Source organism: Salvelinus sp. IW2-2015, linkage group LG28 (genome assembly GCF_002910315.2).
Source record: "Salvelinus sp. IW2-2015 linkage group LG28, ASM291031v2, whole genome shotgun sequence".
Classification (NCBI taxonomy): Eukaryota; Metazoa; Chordata; class Actinopteri; order Salmoniformes; family Salmonidae; genus Salvelinus; species Salvelinus sp. IW2-2015.
In genome coordinates, this window is record NC_036868.1 from 7,530,784 (window position 1) to 7,558,778 (window position 27,995).

The 27,995-nt window shown below is 40.3% G+C and overlaps 1 protein-coding gene across 2 annotated transcripts; it reads left to right on the top strand.

The window, feature by feature from the left end:
• The first annotated feature begins 10 nt into the window (after positions 1-10).
• On the top strand, positions 11-27,632 carry LOC111954008 (CASP8-associated protein 2). Of its 2 annotated transcripts, none has more exons than XM_023973493.2 (10): positions 11-394; positions 701-790; positions 2,807-2,890; positions 3,037-3,140; positions 3,284-3,358; positions 4,817-4,932; positions 5,126-7,743; positions 13,765-16,843; positions 16,959-17,058; positions 26,600-27,632. In XM_023973493.2, the coding sequence occupies exons 2-10, from the start codon at positions 736-738 to the stop codon at positions 26,660-26,662; spliced, it is 6,294 nt and encodes a 2,097-aa protein (XP_023829261.1). In that variant the 5' UTR covers positions 11-394; positions 701-735; the 3' UTR covers positions 26,663-27,632. The 2 variants fall into 2 exon arrangements, with proteins under 2 accessions (XP_023829261.1, XP_023829264.1); XM_023973496.2 differs by lacking the exon at positions 26,600-27,632 and adding an exon at positions 26,404-26,589.
• Positions 27,633-27,995: the final 363 nt, after the last annotated feature.

Below are 27,995 nucleotides of genomic sequence, written 5' to 3' on the forward strand. Positions count from 1 at the left end.
CACCTTTTTTTTTTTTTTTTTCATACAGCACAATATTTACGGAGTGAAACGCCTCGGGTCCCGAACTAGCTTAGACCAGACAGCTTGCTAGATAAATTGCAAACGTTTTGAAGTCAGAAGCTGTGGTTTCCTTAGATAAGAAAGTGTTTTATCTGAAATAATCTAGCTAATTTGGCTTCGTATGATTTTGGCCTAAATCACAGGCTGCTTCATTTGATATGATAATTTTACTTTGAATGTCTGAAAGTCCCGGAAGAGCCACTGGCATCTGTTTTACAGACCGCGGGAAAATGTCGTTATTTCCTGCTCCCTGAAAAAGGTTGTCGTTGGGTTGGCGCGKCAGTGATTGTAAACAGATGATAATAATAACATTCTTCGAATATATTTTCATATGGTGAGTGGATTAATTTATTTTTTAATTCACATTCCAATATATTTTCAGACTCAATGTTCCTCCATGTCTTGAGATTGTAGCTAGCTAGTTAGGTTTGTAGGTTTCAGACGAACGTTAGCTAYCTAAATAAACTAACTGGCTTGTTTCTGTTACCTAGCTAAAATGTGCTGATGCCTGGGGCTGTGTTTTCCATTGTATCCCATGGTGCATGTACAAGGAGCCGACATAGCTAATTTAGCTTGCGCAATGAACTAGCTAGCKACACACACACAAACATACTAGCTAATTATGCATGGTTTCTTCCAGGTACATCTCTGAGCCATTGCTTGAGCATCGGGAGAATGGAGGGGGATTTGATGGACGAAGTGTATGGTGATCTCAGCCAAGACAACTGTAGTGAGTACAATGCTATACATATACACATTACCAGTCAAAAGTTAAATTTTTACTATTTTCTACATCGTAGAATAATAGTGAAGARATCAAKACTATTAAATAACACATGTAATCAGGTAGTAATCAAAAAAGTGTTTAACAAATCAAAATARATTTTAGATTCTACAAAGTAGCCACCCTTTGCCTTGATGACAGCTTTGCACACTCTTGGCATTCTCTCAACCAGCTTTACCTGGAATGCTTTTCCAACATTCTTGAAGGAGTTCCCACATATGCTGAGCACTTGTTGGCTGCTTTTCCTTCACTCTGCGGTCCAACTCATCCCAAACCATCTGTTGGGTTAAGGTCAGGTGATTGTGGAGGGCAGGTCATCTGATGCAGCACTCCATCAGCACTCCATCACTCTCCCTGGTCAAATAGCCCTTACACAGCCTGGAGGTGTGTTTTGGATCATTGTCCTGTTGAAAAACAAATGATTGTCCCACTAAGCGCAAACCAGATGGGATGGCGTATCGCTGCAGAATGCTGTGGGAGCCATACTGGTTAAGTGTGCCTTGAATTCTAAATAAATCCGTGACCGTGTCACCAGCAAAGCACAATCACACCTCCTCCTTCATGCTTCACGGTGGGAGCCACACATGCAGAGATCATCCGTTCACCTGCTCTTAGTCTCACAAAGACGGGCCAAGAAACATTGCTTGCTTGGGCCAAGAAACGTTTCTTGGCCCAAGCAAGTCTCTTCTTCTTATTCATGTCCTTCAGTAGTGGTTTCTTTGCAACAACTCAATCATGAAGGCCTGATTCACGCAGTCTCCTCTGAACAGTTGATGTTGAGATGTGTCTGTTACTTGAACTCTGTGAAGCATTTATTTGGGCTGCAACCTGTGGTGCAGTTAACTCTACTGAACTTATCCTCCGCAGCAGAGGTAACTCTGGCGGTCCTCATGAGAGCCAGTTTCATCATAGTGCTTAATGGTTTTTGCGACTGCACTTGAAGAAAGTTCTTTACATTTTCCCGATTGACCTTCATCTCTTAAAGTAATGATGGACTGTTGTTTCTCTTTGCTTATTTGAGCTGTTCTTGACATAATATGGACTTGGTCTTTTATCAAATAGGGCTATCTTCTGTATACCACCCCTACCGTGTCTCAACACAACTGATTGGCTCAAACACATTAAGAAGGAAAGAAATACCACAAATCAACTTTTTACACCTGTTAATTGAAATGCATTCCAGCTGACTACCTCATGAAGCTGGTTGAGAGAATGCCAAGAGTGTGCCAAAACTGTCATCAAGGCAAAGGGTGGCTACTTTGAAGAATATAAAATATACACTTTTTTGGTTACTGCATGATTCCATGTGTTATTTCATAGTTTTGATGTCTTCACTATTATTCTACAATMMATAAAATAGTAACAATAAAGACAAAACGTTGAATGAGTTGGTGTGTCCAAACTTTTTTCTGGTACTGTATATTTCCCTTTAACACTGGCCATAGATGGGACACATGCTTTTCACACCACTTTGATAGGAGGTGATTTTCGTAGCAGGTTAGGGTTAGCAAAAATGCTCTCCTAACTCTTTTCCTAACCTTAACCTCAGTCTCCTAACCTTCTATGTTAATTATCCTAATCTGCCARGTAAATTATCTTAACCTGCTACGAAAAAGTCACTTCGGTATCAAAGTGGTGTGAAGAGTGTTTGCCGTCCATAGATAGTGGGTCCTGAAAGACATGCAAKAACTTTCCTAAAATAGTTTCTGCCATGAATCATTTGGTATTCTTCTTGTACTGCTGTCCTGTCACAAAGCACTGTTATTTCTCGCGTATGGCACTGCAATAGTCCTGATTTATGCACTCAAAGAAATATACAAACCTGTGTTATGTTGATCCCTTATTACACTGACATACTGTATCCAATAATAGAAGGCATTTCTACAGTAATGTCATTCCATGTGATGAAATTACAGCAGTGCAATTACAGCTGTGTATCTTTGCAAAACTTCTACCTCACAGATACGGTGGCAGCTTTCGATGATGATTCTGTAGATATTTATTCTGGTTTGGAAAGTCCAAGTCCGAGGATTTATCCAAATGCAGGTAAATATCACTCAAACATACACATTGGTTCTTCACAAGATGGTCTGAGTCAGATATATATTTTTAGAAGTAGAAAAGATATCCATGTTCTATGAGAATATAACTGATAATATGGCCTGCTTCATATTTGTGTAATCTTATTACAGAAAGAAACTGCACACTCCTCTCACCACAGAATCTGAGCTCTATGGATTTATATGAAGAAATCATAACAGAGGAACAACAGAATAAAGACTCTTCCTACAATGAGGTTTGTACTGTAATCCTTATCCAATTCATGTGTGCATTTTCTTTTTCTCTTTGCTTTGTCTAAAATGGAATGCTGTTCATCACTGCTAGACAGATCCTGTTAGAACTGAATAACTAACCATCAGTACCTATGTCTCATTGCAGTTGAGGACAAGATACAATGCTGCACAAAGCCAAATTGAAGAGTTACTTAGGCGGTTGCAGCAGATTGAAACAAAGGTTTGTAATAGAAAGTGTCAATCATGTATTAGTAGTACCCCTTGAAATACAAGGAGCATAAAAGTACTTAATCTATTTTTGTAAAAAATATTTAGGATAAATCAATTAACATTTACTTGAATTTGAACATTAGATAAAAAAAKWAAAAAAAACATGTATTTCCTTCTGAAAATCCTTTGTTATTCTCTGTGGGTGATAGTGCTGAGCGATTAACCAAAATGTTAGTAATTTTAAGGTTTATAAACAACTAATTGACCAGACCATGGTTCAATTATTTGAATTCCATTTCGTTGTTTTTTTGTTTGTTTGTGAGCTCAATGCTCACATTGTTTTTCTAGAGATAAAACGGATCAAGACCGAACTGTGTGATGTTGTAGTTTCCAACAGGCCATTATTCTACGTAGTTTAGCGCAGAAAACGTCAGTATTAACTACAATGACCATAATCCATTGAGTGCCTTCTTGTCCAGTCTCTGTGTTTCTTTTCCACCTGCTACATTAGGTTAGTGTGGGGCAGACACTGAGAGAGAGAAGAGACAGAAGAATGCAGGTTAGAGAGCATTTGCTCTCTACCTGAAATTCTGTTATCTAAGTCAGAGGTGTCAAACTAATTTTGCCCCGGGGGCCGCATTCGGTCTTCAACGAGATCCGGAGGGCCACACTGAAAATGTTATTTCCTTGCCTCAAATTTGGCAAAAAATAGTCCTTTATCCATCTTTATTTGAATTTTCGAAGCTCCCTGACTGTCTAGTGAACTGTATGAATAGAAGTCTATCATTTTTATTCCGTTTCGATTCAGGTTTAGTCATTTTAAAGTATATTGAGTTTTATTTTTAATCAAACCACCCTCAGGCAGGATTGGACCCCCTCAACCCCCCCCCCCCCCCAGCTGTATGTTTGACACCCCTGATCTAAGTGATTGATAGTTGGTATTCAGGAGTCATTAAAAGATGCCTTATTTACTTTGAAGAACTACTAAAATAGTGATTTTGTCAGACAGCATAGGCAGCAGCTCTATAGAGATGGTGACTTGGAATGAAATAATAAAGTAATCAACTAAAACAAATGTAATATACACAACTGAAATATTTTATCAAAGTAATGTGAATAAATTATGGTTAATAAGCAGTAATGGGCAGTCACTACCATCATTGGACTTTTATTAATTGTTTTATTCTGTGTTACWGCATTCAACCCACAATGCATGAAAAAATATATGGAAATTGAAAACCGTGATTWAATTTTTTAATAATCGAACCAAAACCTAACCGACTTCAAAAAGCACTAATTGTTCAGCACTAGTGGGTGATGGAAAGGCTACATTGACAAATGATTGCATTGGTTATCTCTGTTTCTTATTTACATTTTGGTGATTTTAGCAGATGCTCTTATCCAGAGCGACTTGCAGTTAGTATAACCACTTACTGTATGTGGTTGAGATGTTGTTGTCATTTTGAAGAATACAACGCTGAACACTGAGAACAGCCGCCTGAAGAAGAACATCTGTGCGCTCATCAAAACAGCTAAAATGGAGGTTGTGCGGAAGGACAAGGAGATAAATAGGTTGAGCCAAAGGTAAGTGTCTTGACCCTTCATATTTCATATACACCTGCGAAGTGGTAATTCGTAGTTGGCAGGGTACATCAAATAAACAGTTATTTAGGGGTCTACACATGTTTTCTATGTATCCATTAGATGGGGTCAATTGGATCATTTCTGTGGTCTCTGTGAATCTAGGCATGTGAGTAATTTATGTTGAAACTTTTAGTTTCAGGCCAGAGAGAGGTCCTGCTGCTCACCATCAATCTCAGATGAACTGCTTGAAAAATCAAGTTCCAACGAGACTGAATCGAGGGCCTTATCAACCAAGCCAACCAGAAGTTCCAACCAGACTGAATCCTACGGGGCCTTATCAACCAAGCCAACCAGAAGTTCCAACCAGACTGAATCATACGGGTCCACCTCCACCAACTCAACTACCAGGATCTAAGGGTTGTGTTGTAAAGGATCTTCATCAGCTGCTCTGTCAAGACAGAGATGTGGTCCTCCCCCAACCCCCATCTGACGCAAGAGTTTTCAGACCACCTCTTCCTGTCACCTCTAGAGGCGATTCAGAAGCTCCAGTGAAAGGCACATATTCTTCTGTTAGTAGTTCCAGTAAGGACTCCGTGAATAGACACCATACACGTGAACTAGGCCTGTCAGACAAGCCGAAACAAACCAAGCACAGAGAAGGCAGAGGTGAAAGTCCCAGGCTGTCTGAGTCAAAGGAGCAGCGACATAAAAACAGTCCAGATGTAAATAAGGAATCTCATTCAGATGAGAGGAACCGGTCACACAGAGCACAAAAAGATATAGGAAAATATGATTCTAAGTCAAACAGAAMCAGATACCCTCATCCCTCAGATGTTGAGGTACACAGGAGATCAGATAAGTCTAAAAGCCCACACTCAGACATTTTGCATGGCACTGCTTCCTCTTACCGTACGTCTAAAGGATTGTCTAAAGACAGTGCAGACATTCTATCAACAGGGTCTAGTCGGCATGATAAGGTGCTTAGCTTTGATAAGGATGACGATAAGCGTAGAAGTATTAAAGACATTTCCTCTAAAAACAGAAGGCATGCCTATTCAAATCAAGCCAGTCTCACTAAACGATCCAGTGAATATTTTAATCGCAAGGGAGGGACAAGTCCTCCAAGGGACCATCGAAGGAAAAAAGAGAGAAATAGAGAGGATGAGATTAGAAAAGAAAAAAACAAGTCAGGAGAAAGAAAAAGCAGTTGTACAGAGAGAGGAAAGGAGCGTGAGGAAAAAAGAACAAAGGAACGTAACCGATGCAGTGCGGACGTCAGTAAGGACAAGAACATGTTCAACGGTYAAGTCAGGGAGCCAAAGACACATGGGGAATCGGAAGTGCTTCTGCCTGAYGCCAAAGTGGCTGAGAAAAGCTCTATAGAGGAAAAAGGTCCCAACAGAAAGTTAAGTTTCATGGAAACTCTGAACCTCACCCTGTCACCAGTTAAAACACCAAGACAGTCTGCTGAAGTCAAGGAACAGGAGGAGGGCACACCACCTGATGAGGTTCCTGAAGACCAGTCAGCAGAAGACGGTGGACAACCTGATCTTGGAGAATTGCTTRTATTAGACAAAATCAACAGTAGTGTAGTAGACACCCATGAGGTCTTTGAGAACCCAGTTATACAGCCCTCTTCAGAAATCTCAACGCCTCCAGAACCTGAAAGTATGGAGAGTAGACATACAGAGAGAGAATCTTGTCCGGATGCTGAAAAGCCTCTGTCTGAAGCCACAGTAGCCAAAGAGCGACATAAGTGCCAGTTAGAAGTAGAAGACAGTACTGTCCAAGATGGCTCCGAAGGAAGGCCTGAGCTGCCCGTGGCCATAGAGGGTCAGAGGACTAAACCCACCACACCAGAACCTCTCAGGAAGGATTGTGTTTCAGCTCCAGACTGTGACATTGTTTTGAAAACTCCACTGAAGAGCAGACTTGAAAAATGTGCCTCAGAAAGCAAAACTGGCACATCTAAGGATTTGACTGCTGCTGCTGTCTCWGCGACTACTACTACTGTCACTGAGAATTGTGGAAACAATTCAAATACCGACACTGGCCTATCTGCTAATGGACTTCCCCCTGAACATTCAACTGGAGATTCACTGGTTATTATTACTGACAAGTCCAACAGTGAAACTCCCAGTGCTTTGGTCTGTAAAAGCCAAGCTGTTGAAACTGTGACACAAGATCCACCTACTGCTGTCTGTGTGGGACATCCTGCTTTTGAAGGTAGTCCAGGAAAACAATCAGAATCTCTGCAATTATCACCCCTTGTCCAACCTGAGGGCCTTCAACAACTGCCTGCTTCCATTATTTCTAATTCTAGTCTGGAGAAAGATGTGACAGAGGGGCAAGATGTTTCCAAGGATGCTGTGTCCAGTACGATTAGCATGGAGGTAGATATCTGCATCACGTCTGAGGTCATTACTGATGTCACAGAGATACCTGTGGAGTGTGAGAAGGAGAGAACTCTTGTGGAACAAAGTTCCCCGTTGAGCAGTATTGGGGTGTCTAAGGTGAGCAGCACCACAGGAGAGGTTGCACCTTCTGAACAGCACAACAGTGGTTTGGCAGAGACACRGAAGAAGTACCTCAATTCTGAGCCAAGCTACACAGAGAATGAAGAGGAGAATGTTGAGCCCTCTAGCTCCATTCCGATGGCCCATGATGAGGACTCGATGATGCTCACACTGAGTAATCTAAAAGTCATTCCACATGCCATAAGCCCACTCACAAGCCCAGTCCGCCTGAAGATGAATAGCCAGCAGCTGCCATGTCACAGCAAACCTGCTTACGTCAAGAGTCTTTGCAAAGGTAAGCATCACTTGGTTTGGTTTAGTTGAACAATTTCTGTTCTAGACTAAATGTTAAGAAGATGCAAAAGTATGTCGTTGTTAGCAATGTTCCCTCAAAGCTGTGCACAGCTCCCCCGGGACTGCAGAGCAGAAMAAATATCAGCCTGTGCAGAGAAGCACYAGATTGAACTTCCCTCAACTTTTATTGAGTTTTCCCCGTTAGGTAACAGTATCAATGTTTCTCTTTACTGTGGGAATTGTGACCTAATCAACGCAGTATTAGCCACTTTCAATGCAACATACCGAAACAGAAACTATGCAAGACTTAGTATGCAAAACTAACTATGCAAGAGATTTTGTTTTAGGCAGAGCACATCAGAGTAGGATTCTATTGCACGACTCAGGCCCATACTCTAGTCTACACAGACCGCTGCGCCATAACCAATCAGAGCTCCAGTAGGCCTATATGCAAATAAACCATTGCCATATATGGAGTTGTGCCATTCACTTTGAACTGGACTATTTTACAGCATGAGCGGGCGCAATTATTGTGCGCTTATTTTGAGATCAAAGCGAGAGCTGCATGTGGCCACGTGTGCACATTTGTTCATATTCTTTGCTATACAGTGAGTTATTAGCGGAATAATAATGTAYAAAAATTGTAAAGTGGTTTCTTGCATCAAACAACACAACAAAATGTTCAGTCACCTCCTTGTCTCAAGGACCAGTGGATAAACTGGTTAATGTCAAGCCCTGCATGTTTTTTTCAAAAGTCTCATGGAATGTAGTCCTACATTGAATATAACACATTGGCTGCTACTGTAGGCTGAATGACAGAACCACTATTTCCATGTTAAAATGTTATGTGAGGCTTTTTCTCCATAGTTTATGGTAGGCCACTCTGATCAGATAACCACAGTAGCCTACTTGACCACTGTTAAAACAGTAAYTTAAAGCGGGTACAGCTTCAGTCTTCACAGTAAACGTGTGGCGGAAGTTGCACAGAATTTTCACAAGTTTGCACTCAGCAGACCTGAAATTTACTCGCTGCRGAAAAAATTTGAGGGAACATTAGTTGTTAGGTAGGGTAAGCGTAACTATTAACACCAGAACCGCCATTGCCCAACGGCCACTGACGTTTGTTTTTGTAACTAAAAACAATCTGCCCCAAAAAATAATAGTGCTCATTTGTCTGAATTTTGAAATCACAAACAGAGAAGTATTTAGAGCCTTTTTTAGTTGTTTTTCTTTCACACCTATTCCAAGAAAATGTTCTGTAGGATGTTGGTACCCAGCCAGGTGCTAATGCGTCTCTCTCCTCACCGAATGACAAATAGWTGAATGGGCGATAATTGTGCACTTCACAATTTAATTGAAATTAGGCTTAACTGAATGATAAGGAGGGTGAAGAGGTTGATTTTAATTTAGAAAGACAATAGTGTAATGGTGAGTTTGGGTTATGGCTGACCCCAATTATTCGACTAGTCGATTGTTTGGTCGAAAGGTTGTTGGTCGACAGAGATTATTATTATATATTTCTTTGTCGAGCAGTAGCACATACATACAGTTGAWGTCGGAAGTTTACATACACCTTAGCCAAATACATTTAAACTCAGTTTTTCACAATTCCTGACATTTAATCCTAGTAAACATTCCCTGTCTTAGGTCAGTTAGAATCACCACTTTATTTTAAGAATGTGAAATGTCAGAATAATAGTAGAGAGCATGATTTATTTCAGCCTTTATTTCTTTCATCACATTCCCAGTGGGTCGGAAGTTCACATACACTCAATTAGTATTTGGTAGCATTGCCTTTAAATTGTTCAACTTGGGTCAAACGTTTCGGGTAGCCTTCCACAAGCTTCCCACAATAAATTGGGTGAATTTTGGCCCATTCCTCCTGACAGAGCTGGTGTAACGGAGTCAGGTTTGTAGGCCTCCTTGCTCGCACACGCTTTTTCAGTTCTGCCCAKAAATTTTCAATATGATTGAGGTTAGGCCTTTGTGATGGCCACTCCAATACCTTGACTTTGTTGTCCTTAAGCCATTTTGCACAACTTTGGAAGTATGCTTTGGGTCATTGTCCATTTGGAAGACCCATTTGCGACCAAGCTTTGACTTCCTGACTGATGTCTTGAGATGTTGCTTCAATATATCCACATCATTTTCCTCCCTCATGATGCCATCTATTTTGTGAAGTGCACCAGTCCTTCCTGCAGCAAAGCACCCCCACAACATGATGCTGCCACCCCCGTGCTTCACGTTTGGGATGGTGTTCTTCGGCTTGCAAGCCTCCCCCTTTATCCTCCAAACATAACGATGGTCATTATGGCCAAACGGTTCTATTTTTGTTTCATCAGACCAGAGGACATTTCTTCAAAAAGTATGATCTTTGTCCCCATGTGCAGTTGCAAACCGTAGTCTGGCTTATTTATGGCGGTTTTGGAGCAGTGGCTTCTTCCTTGCAGAGCGGCCTTTCAGGTTATGTCGACACAGGACTCGTTTTACTGTGGATATAGATACTTTTGTACCTGTTTCCTCCAGCATCTTCACAAGGTCCTTTGCTGTTGTTCTGGGATTGATTTGSACTTTTCGCACCAAWGTACMTTCATCTCTTGGAGACAGAACACGTCTCCTTCCTGGGCGGTATGACGCCTGCGTGGTCCCATGGTGTTTATACTTGTGTACTATTGTTTGTAGAGATGAACTTAAGGCGTTTGGAAATTGCTCCCAAGGATGAACCAGACTTGTGGAGGTCCACAATTTTCTTTTCAGCGGTCTTAGCTGATTTCTTTTGATTTTCCCATGATGTCAAGCAAAGAGGCACTGAGTTTGAAGGTAGGCCTTGAAATACACCCACAGGTACACCTCCAATTGACTCAAATGATGTCAATTAGCCTATCAGAAGCTTCTAAAGCAATTACATAATTTTCTGGAATTTTCCAAGCGGTTTAAAGGCACAGTCAACTTAGTGTATGTAATCTTCTGACCGATTTGGGAATGTGATGAAAGAAATAAAAGCTGAAATAAATCATTCTCTACTATTTTTCTGACATTTCACATTCTTAAAATAAAGTAGTGATTCTAACTGGCCTAAGACAGGGAATGTTTACTAGGATTAAATGTCAGGAATTGTGAAAAACTGAGTTTAAATGTATTTGGCTACGGTGTATGTAAACTTCCGACTTCAACCGTACATGACACACACACACACACACACACATACACACACACACACACACACACACACACACACACAGTACCAGTCAAAATATGTGGACACACCTACTAATTCAACGTTTTTTCTTTATTTTGACCTTCTATGGATTGAGCAATCTGGTGTTTTGACAAGGTCCTGGTGTATATCAGAGGTAGCTATTTGTGTAAGCCAGTTCATATTATGCAATAAATCTAATAAGCAAATAGAAATGACAGTCCACATCAAATCAAAGTTTATTTTGTATTGCGCGAATACAGGGGTGTAGACCTTACAGTGAAATGCTTACTTACCTTTCTGCACTATTGGTTAGAGCCTGTATTAGGTGACACAATAGGTAAATAAAGAAGATAAAACAACAGTAAAAAGACAGGCTATATATACAGTGGGGAGAACAAGTATTTGTACACGCCGATTTTGCAGGTTTTCCTACTTAAAGCATGTGAGGTCTGTATATTTTTTATTCATGGTACCTTCAACTATGAGAGACGGAATCTAAAACAAAAATAGAAAATCACATTTATGATTTTTAAGTAATTATTTGCATTTTATTGCATGACATAAGTATTTGATACATCAGAAAGCAGAAACTTATTAGTTGGTAGAGAACTTTGTTGCATAAGGAGATATACTTTCCTGTAGTTTACTAGGTTTGCAACACTGCAGCAGGGATTTTGCCCACTCCTCTCCACAGGATCATCATCAGATCCTTCAGGTTTCGGGGCTGTCGGCTGGCTCCTACGGACTTTCAGCTCCCTCCAAAGATTTTTATTGGGTTCAGGTCTGGAGACTGGCTAGGCCACTCCAGGACCTTGAGATGCTCTTACGGAGCCACTCTTAGTTGCCCTGGCTGTGTGTTTTTGGGTCGTTGTCATGCTGGAAGACCCAGCCGGACTCCCATCTTAATGCTCTTACTGAGGAGAGGAGGTTGTTGGCCAAGATCTCGCGGATAATGACCCATCCATCTCTCCTCAATACAGTGCAGTCGTCCTTGTCCCTTTGCAGAAAAGCATCCCAAAGAATGATGTTTCCACCTCCATGCTTCCGGTTGGGATGGTGTTTTGGGGTTGTACTCATCCTTCTCTTCTTCCTCCAAACACGGTGAGTGGAGTTTAGACAAAAGCTCTATTTTTGTCTCATCAGACCAATACCTTCTCCCATTCCTCCTCTGGATCATCCAGATGGTCATTGGCAACTCAGACGGGCCTGGACATCGCGCTGGCTTGAGCAGGGGGACCTTGCGTGCGTTGCAGGATTTTAATCCATGAATCTGGCCGTAGTGTGTTCCTAACGTTTTTCTTTGAGACTGTTGGTCACTCTCTTCAGGTCATGGACCAGGTCTCGCGTGTTAGTTCTGCTGGCTGATCCCTCACTTTCCTCATGATCATTGATGCCCCAGAGGTGAGATCTTGCATGGAGCCCAGACCGAGGGTGTTGACCGTCATCTTGAACTTCTTCCATTTTCTAATAATTGCGCAACGTTTGTGTGCCTTCTCACCAAGCTGCTTGCCTATTGTCCGTAGCATCCCCTAGTGTTGCGGTCTCACATTCTATCCTGATGTCCTATACAACGCTTCTTGGTCATGGCCATTGTGGAGAGGTTGGAGTCTGTTTGATTGAGTGTGTGGACAGGTGTCTTTTATACTGGTAACGAGTTCAAACAGGTGCAGTTAATACAGGTAATGATGGAGAACAGGAGGGCTTCTTAAAGAAAAACTAACAGGTCTGTGAGAGCGGAATTCTTTACTGGTTGGTAGGTGATCAAATAATTACGTCATGCAATAAAATGCAAATGAATTACTTAAAAATCATACAATGTAATTTTCTGGATTTTTGTTTTAGATTCCGTCTCTCACAGTTGAAGTGTACCTATGATAAAATGCCAGACCTCTACATGCTTTGTAAGTAGGAAAACCTGCAAAATTGGCAGTGTATCAAATCTGTTCTCCCCTGTGATATAATGACTTTAAGTATTTTTTCTTATAATTTTTGGGGATTGATTTAAGTTAATTAAAACACACAAACTACAGTTATGCAATATTATGGGTTCATCATGTTGCCTTTACCAAGATTACAAACAATTAGAGACCTTTATACTCCAAGAGTTTGGAGTGGACAGGTAGTTGTTGATGCAGGGAGAGAAGAACAAGATCAGGGTTGAGTGATATCAGAGAGATAACACCTACAAGTGGTGGACAAAAATGCAAACAAATGAGGGACAAGGAGATGACTCATCACTCACTTTTAGGTGGGGTATTGTCATATTGTTTGTAATTCATTCATAGGTAATTCTGTTTGTTGGTCCACCACCTGGACTTATTTTAAACACGAAGATGGACTTTTCAAATGTCTTCAGTAGGCTTTAGGAAGACAAGTCAAACTAATTAACAAGAATAGCAGTACAGCAAATGTGAATCGGCTTTCAGATAATTCATTGAATTGTGTGTGTTGGTGGTCTTTGTTGCGAGGCTTCTTAAGAGGGCTGGTGTGGTTCTAACCAAGCAATAACACACCTGATTTAACATCATGATTTGAAGTCTATGATTAGTTAAATCAGATGTGTACTGGTTGGCAAGAGCAAAAGCCTAAGTCCACATTTGATCTCTGTGGATACGATTGAACTTCACATGAGAGATTAATCTTTCATTTTATATCCACTTATAACAATTAGGGCAGTACATGTTAAACATGTCTAAACTTAGATTTGAGTGGGTTTAATAGGTATACACATGCTAATCAACTGCTTTAACTCGATGAAACTGACTGTACTGTGTAGACATGGTATGCTTTTAATTAGCTAATCAATGTATTGTATTTGACCAGAGTTTCCCAGTGCTACTGGAGATTCCAATTCAAAGAAGTTGGAAGTGAATCAGGAGAACAACAATCCTGGCTGCTCCGTCACACATGCTGCACAACGAGATGTGGATGAGACATCTGTCCATCCTTCCAGCCTTGAGGAACTGGAAGAAGGTGAAATTGTTAGTGAAAGTGAAGAGGAAGAAACTCCAGTCATGCCAAGTTCTCCAGCCATGACGGTTAMGCCCACAAGAACTAATAAAAATCAACCAACTCTCAAGTCATCCCCTAGACTTTCAAAGAAGCCGGCCAAAGAAAATAGTTCAGTTTCACAACAGAATTTTYAACTCAGAAGTAAAACCTTGACTTCACCATTTGGAAGCCCCACATCAAACAAAACCCGCTACAAAACTGTTCAACCTCCGTTACCCAAAGCTGCCTTGTCTACCGTGGAGGAGGTTATGGCCATGCTTGCAAAGATTCGCTATGAGTGCAGAAAAAAGTACATGAAGCTTCATTCAACATTCCCTAAGAAAACCTTCTGCGGTGTTATGGACATGTCCTTTTTTCCCTCTTTTACAGACTTTGTTGATAGTGTAAGCTTTACTAAACTATGCAGCCAAGAAGATTACCTCAAAGTTAAACTGAAGAACATCATCATTTCTGTTTTGAGTAAGTTATCAAATAATGGCATTGTCAACCGCATCTTTGACCAGGAACCACTTAATATGAAGTCGAAGCTGTGGGAATTTGTGAATGTGCAGTTAGACTTCTTATTCAAGGAGATTCAGACTGCACTGAGAAGTGTTTGCAAATCCTCAAACGGAAGTCAGTCGGCAGGAGCAGAAAAAAGAGACAGGAGTCTCTCTGGAAATGGGGTACCCAAGCTGCCAGTGAAGTCCCCCAAGCTGCCAGTGAAGTCCCCCAAGCTGCCAGTGAAGTCCCCCAAGCTGCCAGTGAAGTCCCCCAAGCTGCCAGTGAAGTCCCCCAAGCTGCCTGTGAAGTCCCTCAAGCCATCTGTGGCCGCTGAACTTAAAATGCAGCAGGGAGTGACCATAACCAGATCTTCTGCACCAAAAAGACTGCAAAAGGAATTCACTGAGTGTGTTGAAACCAGCATGAAAAGAACCAGGTCTCGGACTGTCCCCCCTTGCAAAACAGGTCTTGGGAGAGGCAAAAATATTAAAATGTCCTTCGAAGAGGATATGGAATCTGTGACTCAAACCTCAGATCCTCCTGTTATCCAACCTCCTTTGCAACACGTGGTAGAGATCTTACCATCAAACAGCTCTTCATCTGCTGAGAAAACAGCAACCTGTGTTCGCCGGCTGTCTCAAAATGGCTCACTCCATGACAAGCCTGACTTTGAAATCCTCACAGAACAGCAAGCCTCCAGCCTAACGTTCAACCTGGTAACGGACTCTCAGATGGGAGAGATCTTCAAGTGTCTCTTACAAGGATCTGATCTGCTAGAAACGAGTGTCTCAGCTGGGGACAATCATGGCTGGTCCCTTGGTACTCCTCTGAAAGAAAGAGAGCGTTTCCTAGGCGTTGGTACCCCAAGTAAAGTTGGTACTCCCTCTAAACTCATTGCCACATGGTCAGCTATTTCACCTATCAAGTTTTCCTCTCCAAATTCAAAAGTACAAATTCCATTAAATCCATCTTTGTTGGATGAGAGTTGCATGTTAGAGGTGCCCTCCGGCCTACCAGAAAGCAGAATGACACCACAGTCCAGTGTGTTCTCGCATAGATCATATTCCATCTTGGCAGAAGATCTGTCTGAGTCTCTCACAATTCCCTCACCTCTCAAGTCTGACAATCACCTCAGCTTTTTGCACCCAGCCAGCGGGGAGCCCATGTCTGTTCCAGACAGTGTCATCAGTGCACACTTCAGTGAGGATGCTCTTATGGATGGGGAAGACGCTACAGAGCAGGACATTCACCTTGCCCTGGACACAGACAACTCCAGCGGTGCGTCAAGCGGTGGTGGCAGGACTAGGGAGGCTCCTGTTAACCCCCTGTTTCACTTCAAGCCTCACTTGCCCATGCAGGCAGTAGTGATGGAGAAGTCAAATGATCATTTCATTGTGAGGATACGGCATGCAAACACAAACTCCACCAACTCGGGGGTCAACTCCACCAACTCGGGGGTCAACTCCACCAACTCGGGGGTCAACTCCACCAACTCGGGGGTCAACTCCTCAAGCCCAGGCAGTGTCAACTCTACCTACCAAGGAAATAACTCCTCAAGCCCAGGCAGTGTCAACTCTACCTACCAAGGAAATAACTCCTCAAGCCCAGGCAGTGTCAACTCTACCTACCAAGGAAATAACTTCTCAAGCCCAGGCAGTGTCAACTCCACAAGCTTAGGAATTAATTCATCAAGCCTAGTAGTGAATTCTTTAAGCCCAGACATCAACTCCACCAACCCAGTGGTCAACTCCACCAACCTAGGAATCAACTCAAGCCAAGGAGTAAACTCTTCAAGCCCAGGCAGTGTCAACTCTACCTACCCAGGAAATAATGCCACCAACCCAGAAAATAACTGTGCCTACCCATGTGTCAACTTCACAAGCCCAGAAGTAATTTCTACCAACCCAGGCATCAGCCCCACAAGTGCAGACATCAATCCTGGGGGTGCTGAGAGCCCTCAAACACAACCAGGAGAAGAAAAACATGGAAAAGACGAAGATCAGCCCCCAGAAAAAACTCCTTCAAAATCCCCTTTTTCAGAGGCGAGTCCTCCTTTCTACCTTTCCAGCCTTTCCACAATCACCGAAACAACATCTGCGCTATCTTCGCCATGCCTCACCATCATAGAAGACACACCAGAGAGAGACCACAGCAAGGGTAAGACCGGGAAAAAGCGCACAAAGCACCATGTGGAAACTAAAGCAAAGCGGGTTAAAAAGGAGGTGATCCCAGAGAGGAGCATGCATAAAAAGAAGTCCTCAAAAAGTCCCAAAGGAAAGGGGACTGGAAGCTCCAAGAGAGAGAGAAGTGAAGTCATTACTCCACCCCAATCTACCCCTTCACCCAACAGCCTGTCTGCCAAGAATATCATCGTAAAAAAGGGTGAAGTGATGGTGACGTGGACAAGGTGAGTTGGTCTTTAAATACATGCCTTTTTGTTATGTGCCATTTGTATGTTAGCTGTTGGAGAGTCTCTGTGTCAAGTGTCATGATTGCCACTAAAATAATTGTTTTTCTTGAAGGGATGAAGATCGAGATATTCTCCTCGCACTGAAGATGAAAGGTTCCTCTCCAGATACTTTCTCTGCCCTTTCAGAGAAATTGAACAAGACACCCGCTCAGGTATGTCTTTACTAATTTACTTTAGATAGTAATGGCATTCTATGTTTTTGATATAATATACTAGTAGTTAATGCTGAGCATTGATGTCAATTCTGGGTAACCCTTTACAAATGGAACCTTATTGTAAAGGGTTTATAAAGGGGTTATAATCACGCTATTAACAATTATTGAATAATTTGTAAATGCATTATAAGCAGTTAATAAACAGTATCACATTGGTCAAAATAGTGCAATAACTAACTGGTCAGTGTTTGCCAATTAGTGAACAAATATTTACCTCCAGCTATTAACCATTTATAAATGCACTTACAAATGCTTATAAGATTAAGCCTTATGCATCATCATGCAACGTTATTTTCAATAGTTGCATAGTTGAACAATAGTTATTTCCTCACTTTTGAGTGTGATGCATTGGTGCTCTGTCTCAGGAACAGAAGAGGTTGGTTTTCAGGATTTGTCTTGACCCACCTTTGAAACCCAGATGCCCATGTCAAATTTACATCCAGGACATCATTCAATCATAATTTCTAACATATTGCCATTTAACAGATGATATCAACACACTTACCACTTCTCTGTGATAGTCCAAGTATGTTGAACGCTCTAGTGTGAAATGGTAACCGTAATACCTTTGGTTGGTGGAACATTGGAGGAGGTATCCTCTCACAATGTTGAGTGTTTTGGTCTTCATACCCACCATTCATTGACTGAACATGTTTAACAAAGTGTTGAATCTTCTCGTGTATGTAGTGATGAGTACCCAATACTGCCTGTAAGTATGGCTAAGCTCTGAGTGAACTCTCAAATCATCTATAAATGATTAAGGCCTAATACATMTATTTAAGTTGACTGATTTCCTTATATGAACTGTAACTCAGCAAAATCTTTGAAATTGTTGCATGTTATATTCTTGTTCAGTATAGTAAGAACAAAATGTAATTTAATGGAAGGAGACATTAGGAAAACAATTATTATTGCAGTGACTCAAGACGGTGGTAGCCTATCGTTGGTATAGTGAGTAGCCTAGCTAATTCGGATTAAAAGGGGATATCTTTTTTTTCTCCCCTTTTTAACACTACAAGTCAGAATAGAACTTGATAACAGTTAACTATTTAAAATACAACCTAGGGTCTCATGGTCCCCTTCTGTGTCTTCTTCTGTTCATTTGTGTTGGAGAGGAGGAATTTTGACATTTTAGCACTCTAGCTACACAACTCTATTATCATTATCATGATTTATACCATTTAGGCTTAGCTAGTTATGTTATCCACTGCTAGCTGAAAATAATAATAGAGGCCATGCAATTCAATACTCAGCTTTAAAACAAAAGCAATTTAGGTCAAAATAATTCATATTAACAAAGGAACTAGAGGGACTAACAGTACAGATGGCAATAACTTTCAAGAAGATCATGTGTAATATATTATACAAATAAAGCGAACTGTATGGCATATGGGGAAAAATGCCCCAAATAATTTTGTAATCTTCAACATAGAAATGTACTGAAACTTGCTACAAATTACGGAGTCACCCATGATTCACCAAACAATATTTTGAAAGAGGAAGCAAAGTAGCTTAACCATATATTTTCATTTGTCTCCTCCATCTCCACTAACCGAAGTTAATTGTTAGGATTTTTTTCCTATTAATAATGTAAAATTAACAGCTGTACAGAAATACTCATGTGAAGGCCAAATTACAGAGGAGGAACTCCTTGATGCAATTAAAGCCTTTAAGTCCGGGAAAACTCCAGGGCTGGATGGCATACCTGGATGGCATGAGTTATACCGTACCTTTTTTGATGGACTCAGATGACCGTTATTAGAATGTTTTAACCATTCCTATAAAAATMGTAGATTATCAGATACTCAACAGGTTCTTATTTCATTATTACTGAATCAGGACCCAAGTGGTAAATATAAAGATCCAGTCCATTAAACAAATTGGAGGCCTCTTACACACAAATTCTAACAAAATGTATAGCACATAGAACTAAAAAGCTATTGTCGAATATTTTTCATCCTAATCAGACAGTTTTTTTTTACATGGACGATACATTGGAGATAATATAAGACAAGTACTGGAAAAAATAGAACACTATGAAAAATATGGGAGACCAGGCCTGGAATTCATAGCTGACTTTGAAAAGGCTTTTGAAAAAGTACGGTTGGCATTTATATATAAATGCCTGGAATATTTACATTTTGGAGAGTCTCTTATACAATGGGTTAAAGGTATGTGTGTGTGTGTGAAGGGAGTAGTACACAGCGTTGTACGAGATCTTCAGTTTCTTGGCAATTTCTCGCATGGAATAGCCTTAATTTCTCAGAACAATAATAGATTGATGAGTTTCAGAAGAAAGGTCTTTGTTTCTGGCCATTTTGAGCCTGTAATCGAACTCACACATGCTGATGCTCCAGATGCTCAACAAGTCTAAAGAAGGACAGTTTTTYMTATTGCTTCTTTAATCAGAACAACAGTTTTCAGCTGTGRTAACATAATTGCAAAAGGGWTTTCTAATGATCAATTAGCCTTTTAAAATTATAAACTTGGACTAGCTAACACAACGTGCCATTGGAACACAGGAGTGATGGTTGCTGATAATGGGCCTATGTAAATATTCCATAAAAAATCTGCCGTTTCCAGCTACAATAGTCAWTTACAACATTAACAATGTCTACACTGTATTTTTGATCAATTTGATGTTATTTTAATGGGCAAAATAATTTGCTTTTCTTTCAAAAACAAAGACCCCAAACTTTTGAACGGTTGTGTATGGATGGATGGATGGTAACCCTAGGTGTAAAATAGTAAGTAATGTCTACTTCTCAGAAAGTATTAAACTGTCAATAGGATTAAATTAAGGTTGTCCACTATCGCCATATCTATTTATTATGGCCATCGAAATGTTAGCTATTAAAGTCAGATCCAACAAGAATATCAAGGGTCTAAAAACAAAGGTGTCATTGTACCCRGATGATTCATGTTTTCGTTTAAATCCACAAGTTGTATRTCTCCACAGCCTCATAGAGGATCTAGATACTTTTTCTAACCTCTCTGGATTATAACGAAATTACAAAAAATGTACTATATTACATATTGGATCACGAAAGAATACAACTTTTACATTACCGGGTAGTTTACCAATAAAATGGTCTGACGGTGAAGTGTACAAKAGCTGAAGAACATGCGCACATCCAGGTACTTTCCACAGGTGCTGGAGTTGTAGGCAAACTCATGGAAAACAGAAAGCAAAATGCCGCACACTGTTGCTCCTGCTTCCAGATGATATTTATTCACGTTTCATCAGGCTTCCATATCCCAGGTGGGGGTGGAAGGTCATATATATGTAACTTCCTGAAACAGGTGGTAAAAAAATGTATAACATAGTATGAAAATATGTGGGCGTACTCAGTATTCAATGATCTCACTCCCATKKCTTTTAATTTAAAGTTASCAAAAATAGATATGGTCTTGCTACTGTGGAAATGAAAATACCTGTCTATTTGTGGGAAAATCACCCTGATTTAACTCTTTAGTCATATCCCAGTTTACCTATTTGCTTATGGCCTTGCCTACACCTAGCAATTTGTTGTTGTTTTTTACTATCTGAGCAAAAWATATTCAATTTTATTTGGAAAGGCAAGCCAGACAAAATTTAAACAGACCTAGTTATATAATGAATATGGACTCGYAGGGCAGAAATGATTAAATATTAAAGCATTAGACCTCTCACTAAAGGCTTCAAATMTTATACTTAAATCCAAACTGGTTCTCTCGCAGATTAGTAAGAATGTCTCACCCCATGTTCAAGAATGGCCTTTTTCCCTTTATTCAGATTACAACCTCTCACTTCGGTTATTTGAAAATGACATCTCCAAAATATTGCTATTTTCATATCTGTTTAATTACTGCAAAAATGGAAGAGGCAAGTGGAAGGGGGAGAACGTAAGGAACTTGTCTGTCGGCCCTACATTAACGACCACAATTGGTTAAAGAAYATTTTGATGAATAAAAAGTATACCAGTTTCATGAAAGGACCAAGAAATTGACAGCTGTGCCATATAGATTGCAAAGTATTTGGGAAGAGATTTTCGATGTACTGATTCGATGAACTAATACACAAAACGACACTGGATTCAGAACTTTGTTTTTCTATTTAAATTATTATACAAAATTCTTGCAACCAATATAATGTTATATGGGGGATACAACCATCCCAGCTCTGCAGATTTTGCTGCAAAGAGACACTCATTAAATCATTTTGTTTTGGTACAATCCTATGGAACATTTGTGGGTAGAACTGAAAAAGGTGTGTGTGAGCAAGGTGGCCTACAAACCTTAAACCAGCTCTGTCAGGAGGAATGGTCCAACATTCACCCAACTTATTGTGGGAAGCTTGTGGAAGGCTACCCGAAACGTTTGACTCTAGTTAAACAATTTAAAGGCAATGCTACCAAATACTAATTGAGTGTATGTGAACTTCCGACCCACTGAGAATGTGATGAAAGAAATAAAAGCTGAAATAAATAATTCTCTCCACTATTATTCTGACATTTCACATTCTTAAAATAAAGTGGTGATCCTAACTGACCTAAGACAGGGAATTTTACTTGGATTAAATGTCAGGAATTGTGAAAAACTGAGTTTAAATGTATTTGGCTAAGGTGTATGTAAACTTCCGACTTCAACTGTACATATGATATGAATAATGGAAGATATGTAAACATTTAAGTGGCATTGTTTAAAGTGACTAGTGATCTATTTATTATAGTGACCAGTGATTGGGTCTCAATGTAGACAGCAGCCTCTCTGATTTAGTGATTGCTGTTTAGTAGTCTGATGGCCTTGAGAGAGAAGCTGTTTTTCAGTCTCTAAGGTCCCAGCTTTGATGCACCTGTACTGACCTCGCCGTCTGATCTTGATGATCTTGTTGGCCTTCCTGTGACATTGAGTGCTGTAGGTGTCATGGAGGGCAGGTAGTTTGCCCCCGGTGATGTGTTGTGTTGTGCAGACCGCATCACCTTCTGGAGAGCCTTGCGGTTGATGGCGGTGCAGTTGCGGTACCAGGCTGTAATACAGCCCGACAGTATACTCTCGATTGTGCATCTGTAAAAGTTTGTCAGGGTTTTGGGTGACAAGCCCAATTTCTTCAMCCCCCTGAGGTTGAAGAGACGCTGTTGRGCCTTCTRCACCACACTGTCTGTGTGGGTGGACCATTTCAGTTTGTCTGTGATGTGTACGCCAAGGAATTTAAWACTTTCCACCTTCTCCACTGCTGTCCCTTCGATGTGGATAGGGGGGTGCTCCCTCTTCTGTTTCCTGAAGTCCTCGATCATTTCCTTTGTTTTGTTGAAGTTGAGTGAGGTTGTTTTCCTGACACCACACTCCGAGTGTCCTCCCATCCTCCCTGTAGGCTGTCTCGTTGTTGTTGGTAATCATGCCCACTACTGTTTGGTCATTTGCAAACTTGAAGATTGAGTTTGAGGCGTGATGGTGGCGCTGTATTATCCTGAAAGCGGGCAAAGAAGGTGTTTAGTTTGTCTGGAAGTGTGACGTCGTTGTCCATGACGTGGCTGTTTTTGATTTAGTCTGTGATTTCCTGTAGACCCTGCCACATTCGTCTCYTGTCTGAGCCGTTGAATTCCGACTCCACTTTGTCCCTGTACTGGCATTTCTCTTGTTTGATTGCCTTGCGGAGGGAATAACTACACTGTTAATATTCAGCRATATTCCCAGACCTCTTTCCAAGGTTAAATGCGGTGGTTTGCGCTTTCAGTTTTGCGCGAATGCCGCCATCAATCCACAGTTTCTGGTTAGGATAGGTTTTAATAGTCAGTGGGTACAACATCTCAAATGCACTTCTTTGTAAACTCACTCAATGAGTCAGCGGATAGATCGATGTTGTTATCTGAGGCTGACCGGAACATATCCCAGTCCGCGTGATCAAAACAATCTTGAAGCGTGGATTCCGATTGGTCAGACCAGCGTTGAATGGTTCTAGTCACATCCTGTTTGAGTTTCTGCCTATAGGAGCAAGATAGCGTCGTCGTCGGATTTGCCGAAGGGAGGGCGGGGGAGGGCTTTGTATGCATTGAGGAAGTTAAAGTAGCAGTGATCGAGTGTTTTACACCCGCGCGTAGTGCAATCAATATGCTTATAGAATTTAGGTATCCTTGTTCTCAAATTTGCTTTGTTAAAATCCACAGCTACAATAAATGCAGCCTCAGGATATATGGTTTCCAGTTTACATAGAGTCCAGTGAAGTTCCAGGAAGGGCCGTCTTGGTGTCTGAGGGGGAATGTACACAGCTGTGACGATAACTGATGAGAATTCTCTTTGGGAGGTAATATGTAAGGAATTCTAGGTCGGGTGAGTAGAAGGACTTGAGTTCCTGTATGTTTTTATGATTACATCATGAAGCATACACTCCTGCCCTTCCTCCTCCCAGAGAGGAGTTTATCTCTGTTGGCACGATGCATGGAGAAGCCCGGTGGCTGAACCGATTTCGACAACATATCCTGAGAGCCATGTTTCTGTGAAACAGAGAATGTTACAATCTCTGTCTCTCTGGAAGGCAACCCTTGCTCGAATTCCATCTACCTTGTTGTCAAGAGACTGGAGATTGGCGAGTAGTATACTCGGCAGCGGTGAGCGACGTGCACGTCTACGGAGCCTGACCAGGAGGCTGCCCCTTCTGCGTTGCCATTGTTTTGGGTCGGCTTCTGGGATTAGATCCATTATCCTGGGTGGTGGTGCAAACACAGGATCCGCTTCGAGAAAGTCGTATTCCTTGTCGTAATGTTGGTAAGTTGACGRCGCTCTTATATCCAATAGTTCTTCCCGGCTGTATGTAATAAGACTTAAGATTTCCTGGGGTAACAATGTAAGAAATAATACATAACAAAATACTGCATAGTTTCCTAAGGATTCGGAAGCGATCATCTCTGTCGGCGCCATCTTGTTTTTGGTTGCGGTTTCAGGAACCGCTGAAGAATTGCAACTTTTACCTGGAGCTAACTCTGCAAATAGCACTGCTGGGTGYTTTTAAAAAGTCATAGTCAATTAATTTWATAATACTTTTAGCAAAAAAATATCTTTAATTTACAGTATGTAGAATCTATGAGAATAGAAAGGTTCAGAACTTTTGTGAAACAGCACAARTAAAAAATATATGGAAACTAGAAATTAAAACTGGATGGTGTTCATTGATCGATGGAAGGGGTTCAGTGGAGCTGAAGGATGGGACTAAAAACAAACAAAAGATAACTTTTGTAAAATATACTGTGTCTGTGAAATGTATATATAAGCTGGAAGTAGAAGCCTAAGTGTTTTCCATTAGTTTACTCCAGTTAAGGGTGGGGTGGTAGCGTTAGGGGAAAATAATAAAGGAACATCTATTAAAAAAATATGTAATAATAATGTTTACCAAAAACATATATGGGGGATTGGAAATGATGCACACTATTACATTGATGGAAGCCACAATCTATCTGTAATTTAAAGCTGATCTACCCCCTGATTTGTATATATTTAAAAAATATATATAATAATAGCTAGCTAGTGTTTAACATTACTTGCTAACACTAATATCTAACTACCAGATTAAAGGGGTTATCAAAAGTTTTGCTAATACACTAGCTAATAGTAAATTAGTCTTAAGTGCAATWTGCAGAAATCACAACGCCATTTCCTAGTTGCTAAAATTCTAATAGTTTGCCTAATATCAGTTTGTGACAAAACATGCAATGTATGTATAGTGTAGAGAATCATTGTACCATCTGAACCGCTGTGAAATATATTTTCAAAAACCAAAATACATTTTCAGCTGTTTTGAAGTTGGTGTACAAAACCGAAAGTAAAAGACGCGAAAATGAAACTTAAGAACAGGAAGCATAAAATGACCTCACATAWAACAGATCTACTGCCTCTTAGACCTGCTTTCAATGGTGGATTGGAACTTTTCGGMAGTATTTTAGAAGAGGTACATATTCATTAAACCATTGTGGGGAAAATTTGGCTAACCATCCTTTTCATATTCCGAATGCGCGTACTTGGTGTGGRAGCAGAGGATGTTTGGGACAATGAGCAGAGTGAGTTTGTAACACGGACCAGCCTGGGGAGTTTGTAAATCTCCCCAAAAATTGCATATTGCAGCTTTACAATTGGTGTGCTGACAAAGGATGCAAGCTAGCTAATTTACCATCTACCTAGCTAGAGACAACTCGCTAACTAGCGTGTTAATCCAAAAACGCTAGCTAAACTAATTCCAGGGAAATTCTGCCCTGTTGATGTTAGCTAGGTAGCAGCTACAGTTTGCCTGCTATAGCGAAGCTAACTTTCCAGCAAGCGTGACTTACTTAGCTAGCTAACTATATTATGCCAAATATCTTGTGCTAAATCGTCTAGCAGAAAGTTTTACCCAATGCTAACTAGCTAACATTTCCTAGTTAGCTAGGACAGATGTGCTAGCACGATAGCTAGCTACTTTGCTAGCTGYGCAGCTTGCTAAATCATRCAGCAGAACTTCTGTATCCAAAAGTGAAACAAATTGCATAGAGAATTTATCCTCTCTGTCGTCATTTTTATCTTGTGAACAGTTTTATTTCGCGCAATCTTTTCCGTCTGGGTTTTGCACACGTCTCATAGCCACATCTATCCTGATTCTTCACGACGCACTGTAACGTCAGTGTCAACACATTCTGGGCATGTTSCAGGTTGTCTTTATTTCAAGTGTGTTTCACAGACGGGCAGATCTCACAAAATCAGGCAGTTCTCCGAAACCAGCGAACCAATAATATGGCTTGAGATGTTCAGACGAGGCCTTCATTCCTGGAATAGATAAGTGTACCAATGCATCATCATGGTTTCAAATGTGGGGCAAGACACATGGGAGTTGACCATTGMTGTGAAAACCAAACATTTCTGTTRCTGGGACAGAACAACAATGTATCACACCAAAAAGTGAGAAAATAACTATTGTTTAACTGTGCATCCATTTGAGAATAAGGTTGCATGATGATGCATAAGGGTTCAATATTTTTCTGCGTTTGTAAGTGCATTTATAAATGGTTAATACCTCGAGGTAAATAGTCTCACTACTTGGCAAACACTGACAGGCTATGGCACTATTTTGACCAATTTTTTATAACCCATTTGTTAATGGTTTATAATGCATTTACAAATATTAAATAACCGTTAATGTAATTACAAAAGCTTTTATATGAGCCCTTTTGAATTGTAACCCAATTCTTTATATTCATAGAGCATTTTTTGTCTTTACAGTGTTTGAAGTTTATTTTTAAAAATATATTTTGAAAGTCTCTTTGCATGTTTATTTGATAGAGATAGAGGAGAGAGTGTGCTGAAATAGCAGTGGGCCGGATTCGAACACATGCTGCAGCAGTACATGTGCACCGGAGGCCGTGGCCATTATGCCACTGGAGTTTCTTTTTGATAATGACATTTTATGTATTTGATATAAGGTACTAGTAGTTAATGCTGCGCATTGATGTCAGTTCTGTTTATTTTTAATCTTTAGATTGCAAAGCGATTTTCCCAACTGATGAAGCTTTTTAAGAAGAAGGAGAAGATGGCAAACTGACTTCTGAATGTTTTTTTTAATTCGATGAAGATTTCATTTACTAGGCTCCTTATACTCTCAGACATTTCAAGGTCAAGACTTGAATGGCCCATTTGATGAATGAGTGGAAGCAGATCTGAATGTGATGCCTGTAATTAATGGACTTGGAACTAATGAACACAGTCAACTAGAACTCCAACTGAAATGTGTTTTTGTGCTGTGGTCAGTAAGGATCTGAATATCCATGAGGTAAAATCCACACAGGCTTAAATATACAATGTATTATCGCCCCACAGCCAAAATGAATACAACTTGTATAAACTGTTTTGATATGTCTGTTGATTTAGCAGATTTCAATGCACTGGATTTATTTTTCTTCCTTTTTTGTGTTGAATCTAATCTACCATATTGATCCTGGGCAATATCCCATCTCAACGTCACAACTCTTAATATGCCCTAGCAAGGTTATACCATATGAGGAGTTAAACACTTCTGCAATCATATATTTAATCAAGTAATTAACCAATTTTAGCTGTAAATAACAGAATGTGAATGACCTCCTAATGCTTTTATGGAGCATTGCAGCCTGTGCTGCTTGTACAAAATTTGTACTAAAGTTACGTATGCTTTTCTACTTCAACATAATCTGTGAGTGTTTGGAAATAAAGATTGGAACAACAATTAAAGTGACCTTTACTCTGTCACGTGGCAGAAAGTGCATTTTACTGTATTATATATGGCATTGACTTCAAGCTGGTCAGTTAAATGAAAAAATAAGCCACAGATGTTCCATTTTAGGTATGATTCAAGGTCTTACGTTTATAGAAATTAAGGATTTTACCAAGTACACATTTCTTGACTGCTTAGATTTTTGGTTGGTTGATTTTGGTTTTGGATGGTTGTGAATAAGTGACAACATGGTTAAGAAATATACGTTGTGTAGCCTATATTGTACATATTTTGGTTTTGAAAATAAAGTTTATTTATTTAACATGGTTTTGATTAATGAAAATGTTCAATTTCACATAAATTCAATAACTTCACTTTAACTTACCACCCAAATGAATACAGCATATTTTAGGCACATTCTCAACTGCTGCTGAGGTTTTATAGAAAAGAGCAGCATATCTTCCAGCTAAAACGAAACACTTAATGGGCATAGTTCAACACACCTATTCTCACAGTTCTAGCTGTCATGGGAGAGGTCATTAATAATGAATCCTTCTGGAGGGCAATGTTTCAAAGTAGTACATGCTCTAATATACATATCCAGAAACTATTATGGGAATTGAAGTCACTGCCTAAGGGTTTACTTGCCTTAGCTCACCACTGCTATAACCTCGAACTTCATTCA